We start from the raw sequence: 25,141 nt of genomic DNA, 5'->3' as shown, positions 1-25,141 counted from the left end.
GACAGCCCACTAAGTTGTGGGGAGGCTGGGAGAGTTCTCCTTTAACAGACGGTAAGTATCCAAATAAATTATCCAAATAAATAAGTTTATTATGAAAATTTGTTATTTGGGATGAACCTTACCTACTGTTAAAGATAGCCGATTTCCACATTAAAAATAGGATGGTGAGTAGTGTTGCTAGACAAAGTCCACGCCGTCAAAAGAGTTAAAGAGCTTCTTACATGAAACCCAGAGCATTCTTACATGAACAGGAATTCTTCCTGGATCTTACAGATGCCAGAAGGTGAAGGTGGATTCCATTCAGGGAACAAGGCTCTCATATGTGAGCAGCCATTTGGAGAAAACTGATTCGCTTTCTGCCAGAACGGATATAAGCAGCGAGAAAAGATCCCTGTGCCTAGGTCTGAAAGCCCAAAAAATGATAGTCACCTAAAATAAATACCTAATGATATAATGGCATGCTACTATACAACACATGTACCTTCATGCAGCTCCCTTACTACATCTATGAAAACAAAAGGATCTCATGAGCAACACCAGGAACCTTACACAAACCACTACCTCTAATATACGGCCAATGTTGTCTCTACTCTTGATTTCAGGATTGACTGCTGAGATGCTTTATAAAATCCTCTCGCTCTGTGGATAAGGTTGAGATTCTCCAAGCAGTTAAGAGCAGCATGCAGAGGTTTTGGTAAAACTGCATGGAATTTGGTTGTCTGAGTAGATCTTTCCTTAACAAAAGAAGTTTGGAGGGAGTTCTACTGAAAGAGCTAGAAGGTCTGGAAACCGTTCCTCATACCACCAAGGAGCTACATGAGTCGTTCTGCAATTCTGTGCTACCCAAAATTTGTTCATTAATTTTCTCACCGTAGTGAGCATCTAGATTGGACGTCTAGTAAAAATTGCAAGAGCCTATCCTCATCCCAAGATAAAGTATGGACTGAGTGTGAGTCAGGGCAGATGTCTGAAAATTGATCATAATGCCCAGTGACTGAGTGGCAGTCAGGTCAGACGTCTGAAAATTAATCACAACGCCCAGTGACTGACCCAGATTAAGAACATATCTTTGGCCATAAAAACCCAATCAAAAGAGCTGGCCAACATTTGCAAGTCCCCTAAGTAGAGAATTCGTGCCCCAGCAAGATGACACCATTCCCTATTTGTGCCAAATTCCTCACAAATACTTGGGGCACTGTACACAGGCTGTAACAAAGCCTTTAACTGGAATACCTTTCCTGCAAAACAATTCAAAGGAACTTGCATGACTGAGGATTTTTTGGTATATAAAAATATGAATCCTGCATGTGAACCGATACCATCCAGTTGTTCTCATGGATAACTGCTAGCACCATGCTACGTGATTCCATGGAAAATGGGGACAGACATGACCAAACTCAATATTTCCTCAAATATTTAGAACTGTAGGGACTAGCAGCATGGCAAACATATTTCCCACAATTAACTGTTGGTTACTCATTCAAATACTAACCAAACCCACAGTTAAATTTAACGACTGGACGTTATATCAAGTACAGGACAGTTCTCAAAAAACTAAAATAGAAACAAGTATTACATAAAAAGCCTGCAGTTTAACCAAAAACTATGAAATAATGCACATCCAAGACAAGAAAAATATTCCAAATACTCACCAAGATCTTTCACTACAGTCTCAAAAGATGGCCAGTCTTCTAAAATAATATCATTCTTCTTTAGTTTGTTGATATAAAAGGAATAACTATGTCCTATAGCTAAAACGCAGCTTTCTTGACTATCCAGACGCTGTAAGAGAAAAATTTAAGTTTAGCATTAAAACGTTAGCTTTCATGTAAAAGACCTATTTCTCTTGGTTATTCCTCATTTACTAGAATGAAAAGTTATAAAAATTCTAAAAAATTTTTAATACTATTTGGATCAATACAACCGTACTCATGAAACACATTATCTGTTTAACTGTGAACTGAATACGCATCTAGAAAACCCAGAACATCACCATGCTATTGGTGATGTTCTGAACTGGTTTTGGGTAATGACTGGTATCATGGTACACTGCCAAAAAACAGTTATGACTACTTAATAAAACCAATCAGATGTTTTATTAGCAGCAACACATCACTTTTTCCATAAAACCCTAACGCATGTATTTTTAAATGCCTCAAGTGTCACTTCATCACCAATTCAAAAGAAATTGTCTGCTGGCAGCAGTGGAGCACATATGTCTCACAGCTCCTGGCAGCCAATTGCCGCACTTTTTGTGTAGTCTGGAAAAACAGCTGTGAAAAAATGGTGAGGTTGGGACAGAAGAACTTTGATTAGGTACAGTAAACTTATATTCAACTATAAATCATTATTTCATCATAAAATGTACCCTCTAAAAATGGTTATACTATTATCCTGATACACTTATATTAATATAATTTCAATAGTACTTTAATATAATTTTAATATTTCAGTAGCATCAATTCTGAGCATCTATCTTCACTTTAATGGCCCTGGTCTGTCCTGAATGGGGAGAAAACCAGTTTCTCTCTCTCTCTCTTTGAGTTATGTATTATTTAATCTTATAGTATTATTATTATTATTATTATTATTATTATTATTATTATTATTATTATTATTATTATTATTATTATCATTATTATTATAAATCCTAATAATATCTGAAAATTAGTATATCATTTTATCATAAAAAATATATTTAGTCATGAAAGTAACATCAAAATACACTAATTAGTGATTACTTCTTGACAAAAAAGTCTGTGACTTGCCAAATTTTTTGCAAATAATTTATAGATGTTCCACAGAAAATCCTGCAAATTGGTGAGTCTGCGAATAGTGAGAATGCTAATATGGGGGGGGGGGTTTACTGTATATCATTGCTCAGAAGGGCAACAACAACAAAACCATCCACCCAACAAAACTGGCTTACAAAAAATCAAGCCTCCCCTCAAAGGACCCCTGATGACCTACACCTTATTTTGGACCTGACTCAAAACTTTCTCCTGAACACTGTATTTACTTAGACACTTGGCAGTATTTTATTTTTGTTATCGAAAGAATTACCACCAACAACTGTTTACCTCTCCATCTATGAAAATGTGATGAACTTAGTTGCTGGAGGAATGCAATAATGGAGAAAAAGAAATTATAAGCAGGACTGAAAACACTATGCATACTGCAAGCAGCAGATGTAGCTATAACCTTCATCCTAAATGGTAAGGCTCTTGTATAAACACAAAGAATGAGATTTACCACTGCCTGAAACTCTGGGATCAAACCACACTGTGCATACTAGCAGCTGACAGGTGATTTTAAAGAACAAACACTAAGTTTTCACTATAAAATCCATTTCATTCAAACCCACTAATCATAAAATAAACTTTTAACTATGTGGAATGCATTCAGGTGCAAGAAACAAAGGGTTTCACAGAAAGATTCTAATGCACATGCTCCAACCAACTCCACAGTCCTTGTAGCCTTTCAGTAGAGATACGTAGAAGAATGAAAATGGTGTTACTGCAAGGACCAAGAGTTGGCTAGGTGGGCAAGCATATTGGGATGTTCCTTGTAATGCTTTGCTTCATGCACCTATATGCATTTCTCAGAGTTAAGAGGTTATTTTATGATTAATGGGTTTGCAAAGTAGCAAAGAGTTAATATCAAATGAATAAGAGTTAGGTCTGAATAAAAAAAAAAGAAAATATCAATAATGATGTAGATGAAAAGTGAAATGCATGAATTTATGAAACACACTTAAACCTTAATCACATACCAGAAGGTACACCAATTGCCAGCCTTCAAGAAGCTTGTGACAACACCAACCACTATGCAATTCTTAATGGCTCAAGCTATACTTCATTCAGATGTGGAGTTGAGTGTCTATGTACATAACACCAAAGCTTTTATAATGCATAAAACTTACTAGGCAGAATTAGATCCAGAAACTAACTTTGAGGTTTTCCCATCACTGAGATAAACTGTGACACATAAATGTTGAAAATCATAATTCAGTTACCACCTTGCACAAGATAATTGCACTTCACACCAACAATTGATCGCCATCTTGTATGAAGTGTTTATACTACTGTGTCTACACTTAATCTTTAGTAACGGTTGACAAAATATACTAATGACATTTGAAAAATTAAAAAGAAAAGAAAAACATGAAATGACAGTAATACTCACAAGGTTTTTCATGTTGACAACAGAATAGATAATTTTCTCGAACTCGTCTTGATTCTGAATTTGGCCAGCAATGACACCAAAGAGATGGGCTGAAACTTCACCATAATATCCACCACGCAGGACAAATTTCTGTTCAAGAACATTAATTTCTAGTGATATATAAAACTCTAAACCTGTGTAACTATTTTATAGAGAGAGAGAGAGAGAGAGAGAGAGAGAGAGAGAGAGAGAGAGAGAGAGAGAGAGAGAGAGAGAGAGAGAGAGAGAGAGATAATTCTCTTGTATTAGCTCATAGAATAAATCAGAAATTTTTAGTGATATGTAAAACCCTCAACTTGTATACTTGTTTAACTATCTGAGAGAGAGAGAGAGAGAGAGAGAGAGAGAATTCTCTTGTACTAGTTCATATAATAAGTCAGAAATTTTTAGAGATACTTGTGTAACTATTTTGAGAGAGAGAGAGAGAGAGAGAGAGAGAGAGAGAGAGAGAGAGAGAGAGAGAGAGAGAGAGAGAGAGAGAGAGAGAGAATAATTTACTGGATTTAATTCATATGATAAATCAAAATTCTGTATATATTAACCTTTTACATGTTTCCATTACAAAAGATTGCAAGAAGAAAAAAATATACTGCCATAATATTCATGTATATACTAACCCTGATCCAGTCCACCTTGAGGGAGTAATGTTTGATAAATATTTCTGGAGCAACAGCTACAATTCTCAGAATAGACTCCAATGCAACAGCAGACCAAGCATTGGCAGCTAACTCCGCAAAACCAACGTACCTCATGAATGGATTGGGGCCTGAAATATTCATGTAATACTCTGGTCAAATGCCTCATATACCTTCACCTTTAAGTTAAACACAGGCGTTAAAAAAATAAAATATTCTAGATACCTATACCTGAGGCTTTTATATTGAAGTATTCTTGGCACCAAGCTGATTTCTAGCATTGTAGCTTGTTAACAAGGAAGTTATAGGGGCAAGTGAGAGGGAAGGAAAGCATAAGACTCACTCACTCACCCAGCTGTATGTCCTCACTTTTCCTCTGGCCACTGGCCATATCTATTAATTAATGAAAAAGGAATTGCTGTGTTCTAACAAAATATAAAAAACCTTCATCTTTTATAATGATGATACACTCCTTTAATAAGAGATCAGGGAATTTTGAGATTGGTGTTAACCATCCTGAATTACCAGCTTTCCAGTCATGTGCATGAACAGGGGAAAGGTGACTCCTGCAATCTCCTATACACCCTGGAATGTCTAATGCAGAGTTTGCTTAAAGGTACCTAACTCTATGAAAATTTCAAAGGAACCCTCTCGCTCATCCATGGGCAAGAGATCCTGTTTGGTAAGTGGCAATTATTAACATCAAAACCAACAGGAATTACTATCACTAGCAGAACTGAATAATAATAATAATGCCCTCACCATTTTATACAGACAGCAAAGGGAATCATATCCTTAATTTTTTGCCTTAGAATAGGTACCTTATTGTGAAGCTCACCGACATAAGACATGGGCTGTCTGTGGTCATAAAGAAAAAAGGAGGAGAAGAGACCCCTCCAACACATTTAGTTTTTTGTCCTTGAACTTGAATATTTACAGAATGAGCATCCATCACAGATAGTCAGAAGTCTTCAAGAACTTGTGAGTGACAGCTCTCAAGTAAAACTGAAGGTGGTCTGTCTACACCAGACTCAGCCCTTAGTACTTGTGCCACCGAGAAATTTCCCCTGAATAAGAGGGGCAATGCAATTCTCCAGACTTTGATGGCTCTCACATGGGGCACAGCATCGAACCCCCTGCCAGATGACTGGTATATCCCCTTGATTGTCTCATGAAACCAGAAGGATATAAGTGTTCTTGGACACCCAAGTCTTCTACCTGCCAGTGCTAACAATTAGGTGTTGACATTCAGGCATAAGATGGTTGCCAAGTCCTGTCCAAGTAAGGCTGTAAGCATGTCCTGGGCATAAGAGCATCTGATCTCTATTGTTGCTTAGGAAAACACCTAAATGTGGGGTCAAAAACTGACAGGTTTTGTTTTGGTTGCAAAGAAAAAAAAAGGGGGCGAGTTTACCTCATCTTTCTGAATGCCACATCTGATATGACAGACCATGCTCTCACCTATCATCACTACCTATGATATGGCTAGCAAACTAACAGTCTTGAGGGTAAGGTTTCTATCTGAAGCTTCAAATCTCACACTAGAGCCATGACCTTGAAGAACGGGCAAGACTGCTTAACACTCCTTGTGAGCATGGAAAGCACTATCAAGAGAGGACAATGCCCTTCAACCAGAATACCTGCTTTAAGACAGAACAATAAGTCTTCAACACAGAGACAGAGCAGATTGTAGTCTATGATTAGTGGAAGAGTAGCTCCAACCAAAAAGAGGATGGCCCACTTCCCCTTACATATATCTGCCAAGGTTTTCTTGACTGTCCTTGGCATTTCAAGCAGATCTTAAGAAAAAATCTCTTACAGTTTAGTCTCAACCCATAAAGAGACTCCACAGACTTGTGAAACCTCAGGACAGAGCTGATGTGGAAGAGTGGGCTAGGTAATCCTGAAGTGATCCATACCCTGCTGATTAATCAACATATCAGGGAGAATAGGGGAAGGCATGTAGATACACATTTTCCCATAGGTGCTGAAAGGAGTTCTCCAGTGCCACCAGGAGGTTTGAACCCGTGGAATAAAACATTCATCCACCAAGTGAGGTTGTCCTTAACTTCCCGGTTATGAGGTATTGATAGCATCAGGGAATCTGAGGTTGGAGACCAGTGCTGTTTCAGACACTGCTGAGGCAGGTGAAGGTAAAGGCACACATAAGGCAAGAGGTTCTCCAAGGACAGCAAATACCAGAAGATGACTTGCCAATGCCAAACTGGTAGTTCCTGTCAAGAAAGGAGCTAACATTCTTACCCTGGGACTGTTAACTCGATGATATACAAGACATAATCCCTATGCTCTGATGTTTAGCAATCCCAAACACTTTGTCTGCTGCTTGGGCTAGAGATCATACCTTTCCCAATCTACCAGTCCCCAATTTATGGCAAACTGAGACAAGCCGACTTCAGTCGTAGAACAACTGCACTTCTAAGGGAGTGTGTGCCTCCCTGGTCCCGGATATATGCTAGAGCAGTTCTGTACCGCAACCACTGCATCACGAGTCATTGCAGCAAAATGTTGAAGCACCAGGTGAATTGCCTTCAACTCTTTCAGGTTTATGTGAAGCTTCCTCTCTTGTAAAGACCACGTTCCTGAAACTTCCAAATGTCCTAGAACTGCTCCCCAACCCAGATCCGATGCATCAGAGAACAAAGTTAGGCTCGGGCTCGGATGATTTAGAGACTTTCCTATGAGAAACCTTCCTTCTTCGAACTACCACTGAAGATCCTCCTTTATTCCCTGATTGATGGGGAATACAAAGGAATCTGGAAGTCTTCCTCCTCCAACTGGCCTTTAGGAAGAACTGTCAAGGCCTCACATGCAGTCTCCCCAACAGTACGAACGTCTTGATGGAGGAGAGGGTTCCTAAAAGGCTCATCCAAGTTGGCAGAGCAGGACTGTAGACTCAAAAAGTGACTGATCTTTTGGGTGCACGACTGCACTCTTGTCTGACAGAAATGCCCGAAAAGGCCAAGAGTCTATCCTCATCCCCAAACAGACTATCGATTGAGAAGGGATTAGTTGCGACTTTTCTAGATTGACCATAAAATGCCCAAATCCTGGGCTAACTGTAGAGTTTTGAGAAGGTCCTCTGTACATTTCCTCTGGGATGACAAACGTAGGAGCCAGTTGTTCCAGATATACGCATACTTTCACATCCATTAGGTGAAGCCATTGTGATAGAGGGGTGAGTACTCTGGTGAAGACTTGAGGGGCTGTGGACAACATGAAACACTGAGCCTGAAATTAGAAAACACTGTCCTGGAATACAAATCTCAGGAATTTCCTGGAATCACAGTGTATTGGGATATGAAAGTAAGCATCTCTCATGTTTATGGAGACCACCCAGTCTCCTTGATGAACTGCAGCGAGAACTGAGTTGTTTGTCTGCATCTTGAACTTCACGGTTTGAATGTAGAAGTTCAGAATGCTTACATCCAGGACTGGTCTCCAACCACCTGATGCCTCGGGGACTATGAAAAGGTGGTTGTAAAACCCCTCAAATGATAAGTCTTCTATTTCCTCTATCGTTCTTTTTTGGATAAGAGCTGCAACTTGCTTTGAGAGGGCCGAAAACCTCTCCGAGCCTTCTGAGTAAGCCTTTAAGGCGATGGGAAAAGACGTCAAAGGAGGTCTCTCCTTGAAGGGGATCGAATATCATTCTTTGAGTACCTGAAGTACCATGGCTCTACTGACCTGGCTTCCCACTGCTTCCAAAAATGTAGGCATCTGGCACCCACTGGGAGAAGGAGGACCAGAGTCTCACTTGCTAGAGGGTGGTCTAGAGGATGATTTCTTTGCAATGGGATGAATGGATCTAGGGTTCCTGCATGGTTGAGAGGGAGCTCTTCCTCTGCTACCTCGAAAGGGCCGTGGGTGAAGGGGAGAGAATGGACGAGGATTAAACAAGACAGAAAGGGGACAGCTCGAACCCTTCGGTTGTTTGGTCGACTGAGCTCGAAGATCATTTGTAGCTTTCTTCTGAAGCTCTGCAGCTACTTGTTCCACTGTCGCTTGAGGTAAAAGGCTGCTTTTGTTCAAAGGGATGAAAAGAAGAGATCTTTGAGATGGGGTCACTCCCTTGGTGGTGAATGAGCACCACATTTCTCTTTTCTTCAACACAACTGTAGAAAAGAATAGAATAGAATAGAATATGGAATTTAGGCCAAAGGCCAAGTGCTGGGACCTATGAAGAGAGCAACTAATTCTTGTGCCCCATCTCTAATCACCTTATCGGCGTACGAAAGAACCCTGAGCCAGTCTGCAGCAAAATTGTCCAGTAGAGAAGAATAATCCTCGATCTTCTTTGTTAAAACGCCTACCATCCACTCTAGGAAACTAAAGATCTTGAATACTTTGTAGGTGTCTTTAGCCAAGTTGTTGAGCTCAGAGAAAGAAAACATAATCTTCGCCGCGTCGAAGGCTGATCTACCAGCAGGATCAATGAGGCCAGAGAAGTAAGAGATCTGTGGCTCTCTCGGTAGTAAAGGAGCATTAGAGCACTCTCTTCTAGAGATCCCAAGGAAAAGAGCGGAAATCTTTAAAAAGAATCACACCTGTCCTTGTCCTTCACTTCACAAAATTCTTCAACAAGGAGGTCTAATCCGTGGAAACATCAAAGGAAGGAAAGACAGAAAAGACTCTTGTCTCTCTCCCTTTCCAACAAACATCAACTCCCAACTCATAGAGAGACTTCTGGAGGAAAAAGAAAAAAGAAAACACCAGAGGAGGGAGCTTTCTTCAAGCTCCTAAACTCAGAATACCGACGTCCTGGCTCTGGTTTTCAAGTAGCCAGCGCCAGTCCCCAAGCACCAGGCACCGACTCCTCAGTATCAGATGCCCACTCACAAGCTTTTAATCTTCAGTTGGTTCCACCTTCACCTAAATAGCCGGCGCCAGTCCCCGATCACCAGGCACTGACTCCTCAGTATCAGATGACCACTCACAAGCTTTTAATCTTCAGTTGGTTCCATTTTCGCTTTAGGTGAAGGTGGAACCAACTGAAGATTAAAAGCTTGTGAGTGGGCATCTGATACTGAGGAGTCGGTGCCTGGTGCTTGAACTGGTGCTCAAGAAAGTACAGCAGTGTGTACTAAGGAAAAACTGGCGCCAAGTACTAAGGAGAGACCCAAGCACTCTGGAACTGGTGTTGGCGTTCAGGAAAGGTGCCAGGCGAACAGGAATTGGCACAGGAGACTAGCAGGCTGGTGCCCGGTGCCCATGAAGACTTCAAGTTGAAGAATGATTACTTACACATCCATCAAGACACCTTTCCAGTGGCTGTCTAACACTACACACCCATGAAGACGCCTTTCCAGTGGCTGTCTGCAGAAACCTGGGAACAAACTGCAGGTTTGACTGAGGGGGCAACTACCCAGAGAAAACCACCTTGGACTCCCTTGGACTGCAAGTAAGTCTTCTCCCAGGTTCAGGGGAGCAGGACAATGACCTTTGATCTAAGAGATCCAAGGGGCCAGATAGCCACCTCCTCCAGCAAAATCCACAGAGATGCCTTTTCAATGGATGCCTGTCGATACCTGGGACTGGCAACAGGCTCGACTGAGGGGGCAACTACCCGGGTGAACTCTCATCAGCTTCCATTGGACTTTCAGTGTCTTCTCCCTGGTTTAAGGGAGCATGACAGTGACTTAGGTCTAAGAGCACCAACGGGCTGGATAGCCACCTCCTCCACTGCACAACACTTCACTGTTACAAGGTTAATTTCTATAAACCCAGACACAGACTGGCAATGGCATGGGAAGGAAGCAAGGGAGCCACGTGCAGGAGCAAGTGGATAAAAAATAGGAGGGCTAGTAACAGGAGAGAAAAATTAGATGAGGGAGTCGGCGGAGGGTGCTCTGAGCTGGCAGCAGGCGAGCTAGTAGCGCGGGAGGTGGCGGGTGCTCCTGGTCGAGAGGTGGCAGGTGCTACTGGGTGCTTGGAGCATGAGTTGGCACCAGGCGAGCTAGTGGCTCAGGAGCTAAGAGCTCGGCAAATGGTGAGTGCTACTGGGTGCTTGGAGCTGAAACTCGGCTGCAAATTCTTCTTAAAAAACCCCTCTCAATCAATATTAGGGTACCATTTCTCTCCTGACTACGTTCTGCCCTTACACTTATAAGTCTCTGGAAAGGAAAGTGATTATATAATTGATTCTTTACTGACAAGAAATTATGGGGTGCACAGAGTACCTCATACAAGCAGATCAATTCCTATACAAAAAATATTTGAGACTTGCAGGAATGTATTTCACCACCGAGAAATCCGGTTCGATAGCGAATGCCATGTTTACTCTTTGTTAAGACTGTTGGTATAAAGAAGAGGTTAATTACAAATTTGCCACAATAGCAAGAAAAAAAAGATAAATCAGAGCTTAATAACAAAACAATAAAACTGCTCTGAAAGTTATAAGCTTGAAGATTACGTGAAATCAGTGATAATAGTTCACTGAAATCCAGTTATATAACCAGCAAATAAAGCTGCCACAGATACTCTGTGTTTACTCAAGCAGCAGCAGGAACAGAATGACGTTGTCTGCTAAGTCATTCCTGGCGTTCCCGAGTTTGTGGGCGGCATTAGTCACCTACACTAAACAATCGAAGCGCTGCACATGAATTTTGAATTTAAGCTGCCATGTGAGTGGAACTCATAGTTATGTACTGTAATTACTTGGAAAGTATAGATAAAATCATGTTTTGGGACAAAATTTTCAGGATCACATGATACATGAGATCAGATGATCATGAGTATACTGTATTGGCAAATCACAGTTCTTTTTTACGCTGTATATTTTTTAGTTTTATGGAATGTTATTGTTGGAAATGAAATGTGCTTGTGTATTTAAGAGCAACCTTCAGTTCTGAAATCTGAAAAAACAAAAAACCGAAACACAGCTTGCCCTGAGGATTTTGGATAAGGGACTGTGAACCTATATGTATACTGTACATGTATTTGTACATGTACATGTATGGCCTCTTAAATTCTCTATTTCCTCACACTTTTTGGATACATTTGTCTCTACACTTCTTAATCAGTGTGGGGTAAAAAGAATGTCTTTGCTTTCTATGGCAGGATTCAAACCACTGCATGTGAGATTACAGAAAGGGCATACCAGCATGCCATACCACCATTATGCAAAACAAATGAGCATTATCAATAACAATCATTATTCTCTGCTAAATCTTATCATTAATAAGAATGTTTTAGAAACTTTCTTATGAACTTCATGGGATTCTGAAGGGAGTTTTGGACACTGGTCAAGCACTGTAGGAACAAGGACAATGGGAGCAGGTAGTTAGCCATTAAGTGAACAGTAGGTATCCATCGACTGAGCTAGCCCATTACAAGAGATCAGTGAGCAATGGTCCATGTTCCTGACCAAACTCTTACAGGGAGAAGGCAAGCATTTGTTTCAAGGAGGGAGTCAAGTAACTTTTGGACATGGCACTACCCAGGGCTGTAAGGGTGAAGGACAGATGAAGATTTCTTAGCTTTTGAAATATTCCAAACCCCTGCAAAATTAACAAAATACATGAAGATCAAGGTGACATGAATCTGGCATAGGCATGCCCATGCCCAGGACATCAATGCTGTTCTTGTATCTAACCCGACATTCCAAAAACAGATACACACACAAACATGAAAAAACTCAGGGCATCAATGTTGTTTGTGCATCTTACTTGACTTTCCAAGAACTGATACAAGTACTCAGATGCAAAATCAAAAGTTGATGAAAAAATAAAATGGCAAAAGCTCAACAACATGACATCATGACCAAAAGAGCAGCAGTGGAGGATACAAATAAATAATGATGGCATATAGCTATGCAAGGGGATGGGTGGGTGGGTTCTCCCATCTCACTCACATCTGTTACTACCCTTTTACAAGCTACAACAACTGAAAGCAGCTTTTGGCCAAGAATACTCATATATGAAAGATGATAGTTTGTATACTTCATTGGAACAAATACTAATAGATCAGCTGGGACCATGGCTCAAATTTTTAAGGGACCTGACACAAAAACATAAAATAATTTACAACACATGCATACAGCCAAAAGTGAAATTCAGTTCCATACCAGTCACAGTAAAGCTGGATGATAGACCAGCCTGTAGTGATAACAACTACCTGTTCCCAACATTATACTGCCTACAGTACTAAATTTTCTTTTGAAGCATCACTTGGGCCCTTTGCTACTGAACAACTTCTTCAACTTTACCCTGCACCGATATCCACCTATCATTTAAAGGATGAAAATCTTTTATTTATTAGGGTGTGGTTCACTATTCAAAGCAAGAACAAAGAACATAGAACAAAAGACATTATACATATCAACGTCAGTTTGAGAAATCCATTCAGTGACCCTTTATACTTATGCCCCATTAAACTGACAAAATTTGAAATGCCTACTTTATTAATTGTTCTAAATGAATGTGGTTAATATATATAGTACAAAGCTCTAGTAATAGTCTTCAAACCTTACAGTGAAATCTTAACATCGCCACCATCACCAACAAATCTATTAAAATTCAATCCTATCCGATGAAAACCAAATATCTTATCATCTAATTAGGAAGGCTTAGCTATGGAGCAGATTTACTAAAATTATCATTATTCTTAATACAACTGTATTATTTGACTTTTGCAAATGGATATCTGTTGGTTTAACAACCTAATCGGGCCAATAGTTTCTCTCTCTCTCTCTCTCTCACACACACACACACACACACACACACACACACACACACACACACACACATGCAGGTTTAAAGAAACAAATAGGTTTTTGCTGAAAATGAAAACCAGAAAAGTTTTTTTGCTGAAAATGAAAACCAGAAAAGTTTGAAGTGCCAAAAAACAATGAAGGGTGCGAGAAGATAAGAATTTGACAGTGCGCTTATAAAGAGGTTTAAGCTCAAACATAGTGAAGGTGTAAGCATTTCTGGAGAGATGTTTATGGAGCAGGGCAGAATTTTGCTAAGGAACTAAACCTAACGAATGACAGTAGTTATTCATAAGCTTTGTTCTACTTTTAAAAACAAAGCACTCTTTATGTGAAATGAGCTGGCAAGACTGTTTACATTTTCTAAGGGGTGATTTCTATAATCCAGGATTTTTTATGGTTCAGCAGTGGCCTGGTCGCAAGGGTGCTGGTTTTAAGAGGTCGGACTATACTTTAACACAAACAATATGAAACTATCATACAGTATTCAGCAAATTACAGCAATCACGATCTTTATTTTACATGAGTTACTGATTTTCTCATCAAACTTTGGAAACAGTCCTTCATTAGTTAACGGGACACATGAACAGACACTACCATACTTACAAACATTCAGAGATACAAACAAATGTGATCATAAATTAAAGTTGTGTTCGAAGCGCTCCACTTTGCCACCCATTAGTTCAAATTTTGTTCTGCACATCTATTCTGCTTAGTTACAATTAATAAAGTACTGTATCTCTACAAAATACAGTACTGTATGTAGTGTACAGTACTGTAAAATATTGTGTCTTAGGATGAAAAACATACAGCACTGTATTGACTTTATATCAAACTGTACTTAATAGGTATGAAGACCAACTTATGAACAATTCAGGGTACGAACGGCTGTTTTGAATGTAACTCGTTCGTACATAGGGTAGTATCTGTACTAACAAATTTTTTCTCTAAAAGAACCCAGTCATACTTGGGCTATTTTAGCCTGTCTCCATTCTTTATGTAAAAGTAAGGTGTGGGTATTCGTGAAAAAGATTGGAAATGATAACAAATGAGAACGTTATCAAGGAAACATCTCTCAAAAAAGATCGAAGAGGGCAGTACACTCCCACAGCAATCAACTGGTAACGGAACTGAAAAGCAAAGCCTTGCACAGAACACTGCAGGAAGCACAAAGGCTCTTGTCAGCATCCCTTTGGCCCCAGCTGTATTTTTCTTTGCCCTGTAGTTTTAAGTTCCCTTTAGTCTCTACTAGTTCATCCATCTATCTTCTTCAGAATTTATCTTGCACCTTTTCAACTCTATGAGTCAAGAAATATGACTCAGTTACCTCATAATAATAAGACACTGCAAAAGTATTAAGCGATATATGGTACAAGGACAATGTATCCAGAAATACACTGTAAGCAAACACTTCAACACACAGGATTCAAGTTAATATAAAAAGAGCAAACTAAACATATCCAAATACCTTTTTCTTTCACACCAGATGCTACCTTATAATTGTGTTCGTCTAGTATTTTGTGCACAAGCTGGCCAATAACTGGTGGATTGGACCATAATAGGCCCTCTTCTGATACAGACAAAATTCCAGCTTCAACTGCTAAACAGTGCTCTAAGTATTTCAGCATCTGGGAATATCAAAATCAATTATTTAGTCTCCAAATCTATTATACAGGATAGGATATCTCTTGCATACTGAACAAAATAAATACTTAACAAATACTGTAAAAAGATACTGCATAAATAACATAAATATTCAGGTCAGCTGTTAAATTCCTCATGACAAAGGTATAATTTCAACTGTAATAATCTAATTACAGTATATAGTATTCCAAAAGGTATGACAGAACTTTTCCATACAAATATATATCATAAATCTTTGTAGGTGCAAATAATTTTCAAGAAAATATACACCCTATGCCATATTAATGCTCTCTGTCTGTTAAACATTCAAATTCAGTGTAAATCTGATTATTCAATATCTTGGAGACACAACCTATTTATTCTATCCAAATAATCCCATCAAATAACCTCTTAGTTCCAAACACATTTTGTAAGGACTAACAAAATATGTTAGGGACTAACATATTCCTACCATCACTACTAATAATACGACCAAAGTGTGTTCTAATCACGATAAAACATCTAAATCTAACCATACAATTCATCCCCCAACTTCCTTACCCTACTAGTTCCAACATGTTTTTGTTAGTCAACTATAAGCTATTGATGCAAGCAAATGTTAGCACCATAACTGCTACCATTAGAACCATAGCATTTTCTTACTGAAATACTTGTACAAAATATAAACATCCATTCCCACAATTTCACCACCTATTGCAACATTTCAAAATAAAAGAAATAAGTTCAACTTGTCATTTAATTCTATTGTTTACATAGGTACTAAGTTGTTTGGAGAAGAGGCTACAACAAGAAGGGATATGGAGAAGTACAGAGCCTTACAAAATGCTCCAGGGGCTCTAGATCAATATCAGACTGTTCAGAGTCTTCAATCTCTATCAATTTCTTCAGTGCTAGGCTCTGGGTCATCCAGCTCTAAGGGGGGAGAGACTTAGCACTGGTCCTGGATTGTAAGGACATGTAGGAGGCTCAAGGGTTGCTGCAGACAATGGAGAGCGGCAAATGAGGACACATAAGCTCTTTTAGCAGCTCTCCTAAACAAGTCCTAAATGGCAGCTTGTTTAATGGATGTTGCTCTGTTAGCCTAAAACTCCCTACAGACTTTACAGTGCTGAAAGACTTTAGAGCTGTTAAATTGAGAATATCTCCGAATTGATATGAGACTAGTCTCATTCTGTCTCCAAAGCCCACAAATTCCTCCTCATCATCTTGAAACATACTGTCAGGCCACAGCTTCCATCATGAACTCTGCAGTTATTCAAAGTGAAAGCCGCAACATACTAGGCATCTTTGCTGCTGTAATTATACTAGAAGTCTGGCACAGACACAGTAGAATTAAATCTTAAAATACTTTCAGTTGTCACTGATATTAATAACCTGATTCTATGGTGAGCCCTAAAGTTCCTTGGTAACCAATCCAAAGAGACCCACTGCTTTCAGATCTTCATTTCTTGGTATGACAATGGCTTCCCTTTGGCATTGTGGGGTGAACCATTGATAATGCACTTAGTCCAACTTGGTTAACTTGAATTTTATCATAGCTTTCTGATGTGTTGTGGCTAAAACTACCATAACCACAGCCACAAATAGTTGTTCCCTCTTGCCCCCGATATCATAAAATGTATATTATCTTGTGCTCCTCCATTAACACTTTCCTATATAAATCTAGAATCTGATTTCTTTAATAATTCTATTTTCTTAAGGAGTGGCAATATCCTAAAAGTCCTGCTTTATTCTCCTAGTATGCTTACTACCTTGAGAGGCCATTTTGGAACAAAATATAGCACAATGTTTACAACATGCAAGGATAAAGTTTGCCAATGATTGAGAGCAGCTGCTTGACACAAATGTAAATAGTCATACAACAGCCAACCAGAGCACACTTGTTTCCAAGACTGACATCACTACTTCCAATCATGGAGGATGAGAGCTGACTTTTGAGCACCATAAAAATTATAGATCCACTTCATCTCTCTCTTTCTAATACAGTAGAATAGCTACTGAGCCTCATGGAAAGAGATCAACACCATGCTGCTATCCACCCAAATTGACTGGCTACAGTATATCTTTTAGCAAGCCTAATGGAACCAAACAAGCTGAGGCAGTCCAAATACTGTTCCAGACAATCTAAAATTTTTTCACACTTATAAGATATCTAGAATTACACGATTTTTGAAATCTGCCAGTTACTCCAGTATTCTGAAGAATCAAATACTGTACCAGATGTTTACACTTCCACTATATACTGCTACTATACAATACTATGAAAACATGACATTTCTGTGATAATATAAAGTTTAATATATACTTACCAAGCAATTACATAGCTACTAGCTTTCTACAGGGCAGTCTAACGAAATTCAAATTTTCGTGGTGGCGCTACCATCGCTAGTGCAGGTGAAAGGGTCCCGCCCACTTTGATATCTAAATGTCAAATGCGGGGAGGAGGGCAGGCTCCGATTATGCAATTGCTTGGTAAATATATATAAAACTTTATTTTATCATAATGTCATTTTTATAGAAGTGACTAAGTGACTTACCAAGCAATTACATAGCTGATTCCACATTGTGAGGAGCTGGGAATCATGGACATGTTCTAATCATAAAAATTAATAAAGATAACGATTTTCAACTACAGAAGTTGCTAGCATTGGGTCAATGCTTGTTGTACCTTAACTGGTAAGAGGGCCACTTCAGGTAGGTACTGCCTCTGGTTGGCGCTAATCTTAACCTGTAGAGGGCATGGCAGCCATGGAAATTCAATGATGGTTGACAAAGACAAAAATAGCACCCTTGCCCTTGGCATAGACCAGAATAAACACATCACTGTCACTTACAACCAAAAATAAGAACCACAACTGCAACCATTAAAAACTGGCGGGTGCTCCAGCTACACTGTCCCCCCAAGGGCTTCCCTTAAACTCAACAACCTTACAACAAGGTGAAGAGAAAGAAGAGGGACGGAGAGCCACCTATGCTTCCTTTCCCAACACCATGCCAGCCACGGATAAAGGGCACAAAGTACAACGGTTATCAAAGACAGTGTTTTTTCTTTAAGATAATGTGAAGCAAAAAACCGGTCCACACTTCCAAAATTTTGATTGTAGAATGTTCTCGAGAAACACGTTATGTCGAGAAGCCAGAGACGTTTCGACACCTCGACCTTAAGGGACAATACAACATCTCCTTGAACTTGAGAATATGCTTCTGTAACTGAAATTCTGAGGAAGAAAGAAAGCACATTCTTTGAGAGTGGGCATAAAGGGTTCTTCACCGAGCACCAAACCTTGTTGGAAGGCCCTCTGATCTTTTCTATCCTATGAAGACAGTACTTCAAGGCTCTCAGAGGACAAGAAGTCTCTCTTCCTCCTCTGGCCCGAGGATGTCCGTTAAGCTCTTTATACCGAACGAATGAGGCCATAGCTTGGAAAAGTCCTCAATCTTGGCAAGAAAACCAAGAGAGAGACAGCATACTGCATCTCCAATTGAAAAGCCTACTCTCTTGTTGAAGGCTTGCCACGAGCCTCCCTGGTGAGATCCTTAAAAGAGGCCGATCTGAGGTGTTCGAAAGTTGAGCTCGTGAGCCACTTCAGAACAACATCCAAATTCCAGGAGAGAAATCCAGGCTTTTCTAATTTGGAGGTTTTGAAGGATCTGATAAGGTCACTGAGGTCTTGGTTGGATGACAGATCCAGGCCCCTAAGCTTAAACACTGAAGAAAACATTGACCTATACGCCTTGATGGTAGAGGGAGACGACTTCCTATTTGTCCTCAGGAAAGGTAAAAGTCAGCTAACTGGCTTATAGAGGTTTCAGAGGATGAGATATTATCATGTCAGTACCATCCTCTGAAAACTGACCACTTGGATTGGCAGAGGACTGCTAGCTGAAGGTCTTCTGCACCTAGCGATAGCTTCTGCAGCTTGCTTTGAAAAGCTTTTTTGCTCTGACGAGGCTCCTGACAGACTAAAGCCTGTCAGGCCCAGATTGGACAATGAAACCTGAGGAAGTGGGGCTGTTTGAGCAGCGACTGTCTTTGTGACAGAAGTCTTGGGAAGTCCACTAACAGATGCAACATATCCAGAAACCATTCCTTCCTGGGCCAGAATGGAGTGATGCGGGTTACCGCGATGTTCTGGTTCAGAGGAGAACTTGTTGACCACCTCCTTGATCAATCCTAAAGGTGGGAACGGATGGACATCCAGGTCTATTCAATCCAACAGCATGGCATCCATCGCCCATGTGAGAGGGTCCAGGACTGGGGAGCAACAGAGAGGCATATGGTGATTTCTCGATGTTGTGAAGAGGTCCACAGTTGGTTTGCCTCTAGGTTTCCAGAAATTGCCGCATACGAGGGAGTCCGAGTCCACTCCATTGGCAACATCTACTTGCAGTGATTCAATTAGTCTGCAAGGACGCTCATTTTCTCTGCTCGAAGCGAGTGATAATCTTCACTTGGTACCGATCCGCCCAGAGAAGGTCTTTTGCCATCTTGTAGAGAGTGAAGAAGTGGGTGTCCCCTTGTTTGCAGACATAAGACAACGACATGGTGTTGTCCATGTAAACCGCTACTACTCTGCCAGAAAATAAATGAGAAAAAGCCTGGAGACCCAGTCAAATGGCCTTTAGTTCCTTCACATTGATGTAGTGAGCTCTCTGATCTACAGACCACAACCTTGAGATCTTCCAACTCTCTAGAAGGGCTCCCAACCTAGATCTGAAGTGGAATAAAATTCTAGGTCTAGTTGCAATGGCAGAAGAGACTTCCCTCTCTATGTCTTTCTACGGACAACCACCATCGAAAGTCTGAGGAGATGGGGAAAAAGAATGAGTACGGTTGGGTTTTCCTGCTCCAGAATGCTTTTAGATAAAACTGAATAGGCCTCACGTGAAGCCTGCCCAGCTTTACGAATGGTTCTACTGAGGCCCAGGTCCCCAGCAGATTCAACCACTGAAGCACTGAGCAAGTCCAAGGAGGGCGGAGCAGCCAATCGTCGAGATAGGGACAAACGTTGATGTCAAGAAGGTGAAGCCATTTCCCAAGAGGAGCAAGGATTTGAGTGAACACTTGTGGGATGGTTGACTGTCTGAAGCACAAGGCTCGAAACCGGAGAATTTTGACCCGAAAAGCGAAACTCAGGAAATTTCACGAAGTCTGGATGGATGGGGATGTGAAAATAGGCGTCCTGCATGTCCAGGGTGACCATCCAGTTGCCCTGATGGAGAGAGGACATGACAGAACAGTTCGTTTCCATGTGAAACTTTGTCTTTACCACAAACATATTCAGGGAGCTGACATCCAACACAGGTCTCCAGCCCCAGCCAATGACTTTGGGACTATGAAGAGACTGTTGTAAAATCCCTCCGAGTTGAGATCCAAAACCACCTCAACTGCCCCTTTGCGAAGAAGGGACTCTACTTCTTGAGAAAGGACGGCAAGCTTGTCGGAGTGAGTCAAGTTGATTGGCGACTTGGATAAGGGAGGTTTGTCTTGTAAAGGGATGGAAAATCCTTCCCTCAACAATTTGGACTACCCAAGGTTCTGCCCGTCTGCGGCTCCATTCTTCCCAAAAGAAGTGTTGCCTGGCACCGACTGGGGCATGAAGGACTGTGTTCTCTTTTCTTAGTGGCTGGAATAAAAGAAGACTTCTTGATCAATCTAGACAGAGGGCGTAGATTGGTCCGAGGTCTAGATTGAGGTCTATACTTTCCTTCCCTAAAGGGCTGCTGTAGAGGAGGGAAGAACTCGGCTGCTGTTGCAGAGGCTTCCTTAGGCTGCTTGGAAGATTGAGCCAGAAGATCAGTTGTTGCTTTCTTCTGAAGGTCCGACAGGATATCCTTAACAGTGGCTGAGGGAAGAGATGAGATCTGTTTAATGGAGAGAAGAAGAGAGCTGACTTCTGCGTTGCGGTGACTCCTGTAGTGGCAAAGGAGCACCACAGCTCTCGCTTCTTCAAATTCCCATCGGAAACAGGGAGGCAAGCTCGGAAGAACCATCCAACTGACTACCTTGTCTGTGCAAAACAATGCTCCGAACCAGTCAGAAGAGAAATATTCAGCCAAGACTGGACAATCCTTGATTTTTCTAGCTAAAGCCCCCACCATGCAATCGAGGAGAAAACCCCCTGGGAGGAGGCAGAGACTCCCAAGGAGGGAGCTTCCCCAGTGGCTTAGAATCAACACTTTCTCTTGAGAAGTTTGGAAGGAGGGAAGGGATGGTTGCTTTAACTTGGTCCCTCTTCATGGCCAGCCACTCCACTTCTCAAAGAAATTTCCTTGAGGAAGACGAAAGCACTAGCTTGGGGAGGAAAACGTCAGCAGTCCATTTCCTCAAAAGAAATGTCGAGGCTGGGGAATCAGGAGCAGCAGCCTCAATGAAGTCTGGAAAATTCATCAGAAAGAATCTTAGCAGTGACGAATAAGCATAAGAAAGAGTGGTATCTTGCTCCTGTTCACCCTCATCAGAAGATACCGGGGATAAGGAAGTGTCCTTGCTCTTGGAAACGACAGTTTTCTTCTTTAAAAGCCTATAAGCTCCTCAAGCTGACACTTAATCAGGCTAAAGCAGCATCTTCCTGAACTGATGAAGAAGGAAGAGGCGCCAAGTGCCGCACTGTTGGTGCCGAGCTGCCAAATGTTGATGCCAAACGTTCCACAGTTGGCACCGCACGCCCGGAAGTTGGCACTGAACGCCCAGAAGTTGGCGCCGAGCGGTTGGGTGCGGAAGATTGATGAAGCAGCTGCCAAGCGAGTTGAAAGAGAGGGGTGCTCCAAGCTGAGAGCCCTTCAAGATGAAAATGGGCGCTCGTGACTCGAAAGACAAAACTGCAGGAGGGCAGAGGACTAATCCTTATATCTCTCGACAGGAGGGGGAGAGATGTATGCCACGTCGGAGTGTCTTTTCAAAGGCCGTCGTGAGATGGAAGATCGACGCCGCTGACACATCACATCCAGCAAATAGTCTTCTGAATCCAACAACAGATGAGAAACACTGAACAAAACGCCTTTCCAATGGCTCTCTGTTGTAGCCTGGGACCGTGCAACAGGCTCGATGGAGGGGGCAACTGCCCGTGGGCAAACCCACTGGCCTCCCTTGGACCTCCGGTATGTCTTCTCCCCAGTGCAGGGGAGCAGGACAGTGACCTTCGTCTAGGAGCACCAGGGGAAGGACAGCCACCTCCTCAACACTCACAGCACTGTCACTGGGTGCAACACTGACACTTGGTGCCATTTTCAACACAAAATCCCTGAAAGATGAAGCTAATTCCATAACAGTACAGTATTGGCTAAGAATTTTGCTTTGAGACTGGCAACAGTGTTGGGATTGGAAGCAAGGGAACCTGGTAAAGGAGTGTAGGGTAAATGTGTAGGAGGGCTAAGGATGGGAGACATAACATGAGTCAAAGGAGAAGAAACAGAGCTATCTTCTACCACATCAGGTAAAGAAGGAATCTCATGACTAGCTCTACTTTCGGCTCTAAGGGTCGCCTTCCTTTTACCAATTAGGTCTAAGTTGTCCAGATGGGATTTCAAGGTCTTTCCTTTACTATCTTCCCAATCCTGACACTCCAGACATGTAAGCTCTCTACTACATTCCTGCCCCCTACACCTTGCCACACTTAGTGTGTGAATCATAAGCCACTTAAACAAGTCTAATTGTACACCCCTCAACGCAATAACGAATGCTTGAAGATCTGGAGTCTGACATATTTGTCTATCTTTAGAAATGAAGTTAACTACTGATATTACTAAGATAGAAAAAGCCACCACAAAAAATAAGAGAGAACACTTCACCAAAAATACAGAACAAAATATCCAAAAAAAGATGAAGCAGCACCTGCACAAGACTACCTACATTAATCAGGAGCCAGCAGAAAATGAATTGAAACTCTATGCTGAGTTGTACCTACCAGTCCCGAAAGTGGGCAGGACCTTGTCACCTACACTAGCGATTGTAGAGCCACCATGAAAACTTGAATTTCGTTAGACTGCCATGTAGAAAGCTAGTAGCTATGTAATTCCTTGGTAAGTCACTTATATAAAAAGAATAGATTTCCTGGAACAGTTTAGGCTGTCAATACTTTAACTTACTTCCTAGAAAAGCCGAGATAATGGGAGACCTGGGTAAAATAAAATTTATTATTATTATTGATAATTACTCTTCCTATAAAAGAAATTACCTTGGCTTGAAATCAGAATTCTCACCTGTTCCATGACAGAAAGTGGAAATGGTATTGGCTGATTTGCAACATCATGCCATTTACTTCTTGGCAGAGAGTCAACCCTCTCTAGAACATATTCTACTACTGCTGAGAATGGTGGAGTTTGGAATATTTTACTACCATCTTTGGCTTCTTTTGCTGCTTTATACAACTGCCGGCGTGATTCAAGACGGATATCGTCTTGGCTGCACATGAAAAGATTGAAATATATTCTTTTAATAAAACAAAGCAGCTATGCACCATATTTATAAATGTTTTAATAATAGATATTATCTATAACAATGCTATATTGTACCACAAACATAATGTACTTACTTATCACCTGTTGCCACCATAAGGATGAAACGAGACGGGACATGATCTGGAGGGAACACAGACGCAGCATAGTGGACAGCAGTACGTCTTAGTTGAGGATTGTGATGAAGGATGTGATCTGACAGCAAGATACATAGCTGATCTTGACTTGATTCTTCTAATGCCTTACACACAGGAGCTACCATGGAAAGTGCTTCCTGTACTGCCAGCAACACATCTCCTTCCTCTTGCGTCAAAGCATTCATAAGTGTCTGAAGATAATGCAGCTGTGAAGGATGAGAAAGCAAAAGATTTGGAAGTTTTACAGATAACTTAGCAAGTGCCCCATATGCTAAGGATCGAAGTTTTGGGTCAGACTTCTCCTCTTCAATGACCTTCACTACTCCACCAAACAAAACACTTCCAACTGGTGCCAGTTTATCCTTGTCAGCATTAAATGCTATGTGGTGCAAGAAAGAAACACCCTGTTGTTTCAGTTTGGCATTAGAATTCTGACCCCAAAGACATTCAAAGAAAACTTTCAATGCCAATGGTGCATAATTGCAGGCCTCTTTAGATTTAAGCAAAAAAGGCATTAGCTTTAAGCGAATACGGGTATTAGCAGGGTTCTTGAATTTGTCAGCTGGTGTCCGATCTTTAGGCATCAATGTTCCAAGGAAAAGAACATATATAGGTGCAATAACAGAACTGGTATTCCACTCAATCACACTCTCCATTCTCCTTAGATGTAAATCAGCTGCATTAGCAACAGAAAACCTAGTGTCTGCTGCCCCAACAATCAAATGAAGAACTACGGATGATGGAAGTAATACATCCGCACTCAAAAATTTTATTATGGAAACTTTAAGTTTCTCCAACTCTTCAGGTTTGGGTGGACTGTCACCCATCACTCTCTTAAACCCACTAATGTTCATTCCTGCTGGAACACCGGGAACAGGAGGGCCTTCTGCATTATCTTCAGAGGCTTCAGCTGGTCTTTGGTTTGACAATGGCATGGCCCTGTTAAAGAGAAAAAAATGTCTTCTTGCACTTAATGTGAGATAAAATTATATTTCAAAGGTAATCTAATAGCAAATCTACAAAGTTCTAACAAGTAATTTCCTTCAAGAATAACTATAACAGTCTACACATTCAACTACTTTATTTTACTTTATAGTAAATTCTTACCCATAAGGTAGCAATAAAACATCCAGCATAAAGTCTAAGAGCAATTTTGTAATCCCAGGACGTTCACGGAGACCAAATAACGAAGCTCTCTTCTCAGCACTTTCTGGAATCTTCATGAGACCAAATACTGGCATCATAAGATATAACAAACTGAAAAAGTAAGACAAATTATAAATGTTTAAAAAACAGTACTATCACCTTCTAAATAA

General features: G+C 40.9%; 1 protein-coding gene across 1 annotated transcript in view; it reads right to left on the bottom strand.

Moving 5' to 3' along the window:
- Positions 1-25,141, bottom strand: part of LOC136855388 (proteasome adapter and scaffold protein ECM29) — an 83,532-nt gene that overhangs the window by 37,002 nt on the left and 21,389 nt on the right. Inside the window, exons 5-11 of the mRNA XM_067132329.1 lie at positions 24,933-25,082; positions 23,766-24,764; positions 23,434-23,635; positions 15,056-15,215; positions 4,842-4,990; positions 4,186-4,314; positions 1,653-1,782 (exon numbers count right to left, since the gene is read on the bottom strand). Coding sequence (XP_066988430.1) covers positions 1,653-1,782; positions 4,186-4,314; positions 4,842-4,990; positions 15,056-15,215; positions 23,434-23,635; positions 23,766-24,764; positions 24,933-25,082 — 1,919 coding nt within the window. The remainder of the gene's footprint in view (positions 1-1,652; positions 1,783-4,185; positions 4,315-4,841; positions 4,991-15,055; positions 15,216-23,433; positions 23,636-23,765; positions 24,765-24,932; positions 25,083-25,141) is intronic.

This window comes from Macrobrachium rosenbergii, chromosome 31 (genome assembly GCF_040412425.1).
Source record: "Macrobrachium rosenbergii isolate ZJJX-2024 chromosome 31, ASM4041242v1, whole genome shotgun sequence".
Taxonomy (NCBI): domain Eukaryota; kingdom Metazoa; phylum Arthropoda; class Malacostraca; order Decapoda; family Palaemonidae; genus Macrobrachium; species Macrobrachium rosenbergii.
This window is presented reverse-complemented; position numbering and strand designations above follow the sequence as displayed.